This window comes from Haliotis rufescens, unplaced genomic scaffold (assembly GCF_023055435.1).
Source record: "Haliotis rufescens isolate VD_foot unplaced genomic scaffold, xgHalRufe1.0.p SCAF_30, whole genome shotgun sequence".
NCBI lineage: Eukaryota > Metazoa > Mollusca > Gastropoda > Lepetellida > Haliotidae > Haliotis > Haliotis rufescens.
This window is the reverse complement of record NW_025964002.1, coordinates 4,383,141-4,385,590: the sequence shown is the minus strand read 5'-3', so window position 1 is coordinate 4,385,590 and position 2,450 is coordinate 4,383,141. Positions and strand designations below refer to the sequence as shown.

Here is a 2,450-nt window from a genome sequence, read left to right as displayed (position 1 = left end):
TGAACTCTTTTCTCTTGTTCAATCATTTTGAATCATTTTGCCATGCTTCTGGTTTAATATTTATAACTGAATACCTGTATGATGTCGGTATAACCTTTATAAAGTCATTTGTTCTGGGGAAATGTAACCTTCACCTTTACATACCCAATTTACATACCCACACTATGGTCAATCAAAGTGAAATATGTTTTGTAACGAATGCTGAGATATTATTTGTCCATAAATAAGATACTGCATGGTGTATTAGACAAACTAACTGAAATTAAACCAAAAGAAAAAACTCAAGTAACAACATTTTAACTTGCTTTTATTATTTTAATGGCGTAAAACTCATACCACTTACCGATACTTCATCTAACTTCATGCAACACTGTGAACGTGTTTATTCATGCATGTCGGAGTTTAACTTGCGTGAAGGAGAACACCACCATAACTAGATTGGAACAGACCCCAGATTTTCAATGTTTCACCTGGTTTTGTAAACCAGACCTTCTCCCCTTTGTTTACTGAGACCACGTAGATAAGGGTTGCAACGCCATAGCTGAGTTGTCTTGAACTGTATCCAGTGTAAAGGGTAACGCCTTCTTTGATCAAATTAATAAAGAGAGTCCCACTGTCGCCGCTTTTGATGGTGGCCCAGAAAAGGTAGGTGCCCGACACGGGAGCTTCAAATATACCACTAGCAGCATGGTACCCTCGTCCTTTGTTTTCGGTGATTGTGTTAAATTTGAGAATCTCCTTGTTCTGAACAGTGATTGTTTCTGCCTTTTCTTTCACTTGGTAAGACACAAACAAATCTGGAAGTCAATCATTCAAAATTAAATAAATATTTAAAATAGAAATGCTTTAGGGCCTTAGGGGTATTCAACAGGAATCATTAGTAAATTACATATCCCCTTGACAACGCCAAAGAACACCAGTATTTATTAACATCCGAAACAAAGGTGAACATATCATCACTATAGTTTCATAGTTATTCATAAACACATGGTCATGATGTAGTCTGAATCGTGCAATCGACTCTGTTTTTGACAGATATTTCTAATGGATAGGGTTTTGTCGCTTTGATTTAAGCAAAATATACTCATATACTCTAAAATAGTAAGGTATTCGACTATAACAGATGATTACAGAAATGCAAAGCCGTATCGAACGATGGTTACGGACAGATGAGAAAAAAAGAACGACTGGGTGTAACATGACCATCAACGAGACATGTTGGCGGTGTATTGTGAGGGTGCAAAACAACCAAGAAAGACAACAGGGGTGTGTAGTAAAATAAATAACCTTTGAGATGACTTGATCAATAATAGGTCATGCCCCCCACGATTGGTCGTGGTCAAAAAGCTTACGTGTCACTGTTTGTTCAGCAGTATTGATGATTCTGAGCGATTTGACGACCTTTTACCGAAGTGTCAAATCAAGAATGACCCCCCTACCCACGTCCACAAAGGAATTGCATGACCCAAATGCAATGTTTCGGGAATGTTGGGGCTTTATATTTTGGTTCCGAAACTATTCTATCGCTGGCAGTCATTTGTCAAAGTTGATCTTTCTTCTGACGACCGATCATTTACCTTATAATCCCCCTCTTCAATGTAAACGAAATTGTCCCACATCTAAACTAACAAAGGAACACAAGCAAACAGGCACGCACGCACACACGCATGCATGCACACCCGCGCATAATCAATATTATTATGGTTATTTACTTACTGCGTGGTTTTCGTAGTTGTTCTAAGGCGGACGATAGTTCAGATTTTGCGCTGATAATTGAGACATTCAAATTGTAAACCTTCGACGTCAGTGAATCCAAATCTGATTTCCCGCAGTGGGTGTTGTTGGACACTGTCTGCTTTAGGATCCATGTTTGACTAGATAACGCCCGCGCAAGAGACGTTGTGAGGCTGGACACTGTCTTCTCAAGAAGCAGCACGTGCGTCACGACGCTGTCGAGGTCCACCTTGCCATCTGATGTCTTCATGAGACTGTTGAGTGTGGACACTGAGGACAGGGATGTCAGCACAGCAAACACAAGCAGGACGTCCATGGTGTGCGTCGGTCGGAGTTCTGGTACTGATTATGACATGTTACTCTTTTTATACATTGGCGTGTATTGATCATCAGTTGTTAATGTCTCATTCTACTGTTTCATTACAGTACACGAAGTCATATTCGGCGTGTGAAACAAATTACCAGAGCCATCTGCCGTATTTTATCGTCACATTTATCTGTTGAATTCAGATTTTGCAATTTATTCTAGGTGTGATATCCTTGATAGGTATTAAGCATTAATCATGCAATGCTTTTTGCTGAATAACCTCATTCTTTTGAAAATGCTATAGAATAGGATATCAATAAGATTTCCACAAGCATTAGCACTAAACAGGGATGAAACTGGTACTTTATTGTTAAAGACAATCGCGTCCTGTTTTTAAATATCTTTGGAT

The 2,450-nt window shown here is 39.1% G+C and overlaps 1 protein-coding gene across 1 annotated transcript; it reads right to left on the bottom strand.

Moving 5' to 3' along the window:
• Positions 1-290: 290 nt before the first annotated feature.
• LOC124116287 lies at positions 291-2,087 on the bottom strand. Its single transcript, XM_046477562.2, has 2 exons — positions 1,717-2,087; positions 291-797 (listed from the first exon to the last, which is right to left on the bottom strand). The coding sequence occupies exons 1-2, from the start codon at positions 2,048-2,050 to the stop codon at positions 403-405; spliced, it is 729 nt and encodes a 242-aa protein (XP_046333518.1). The 5' UTR covers positions 2,051-2,087; the 3' UTR covers positions 291-402.
• Between the last annotated feature and the right edge of the window lie 363 nt (positions 2,088-2,450).

Excerpts from the sequence above, each read along its gene's own strand:
- LOC124116287 (XM_046477562.2), bottom strand. The coding sequence starts at position 2,050 with ATGGACGTCCTGCTTGTGTTTGCTGTGCTGACATCCCTGTCCTCAGTG. Across the intron at positions 798-1,716 it reads ACAACTACGAAAACCACGCA|ATTTGTTTGTGTCTTACCAA; the intron begins GTAAGTAAATAA and ends ATTGACTTCCAG.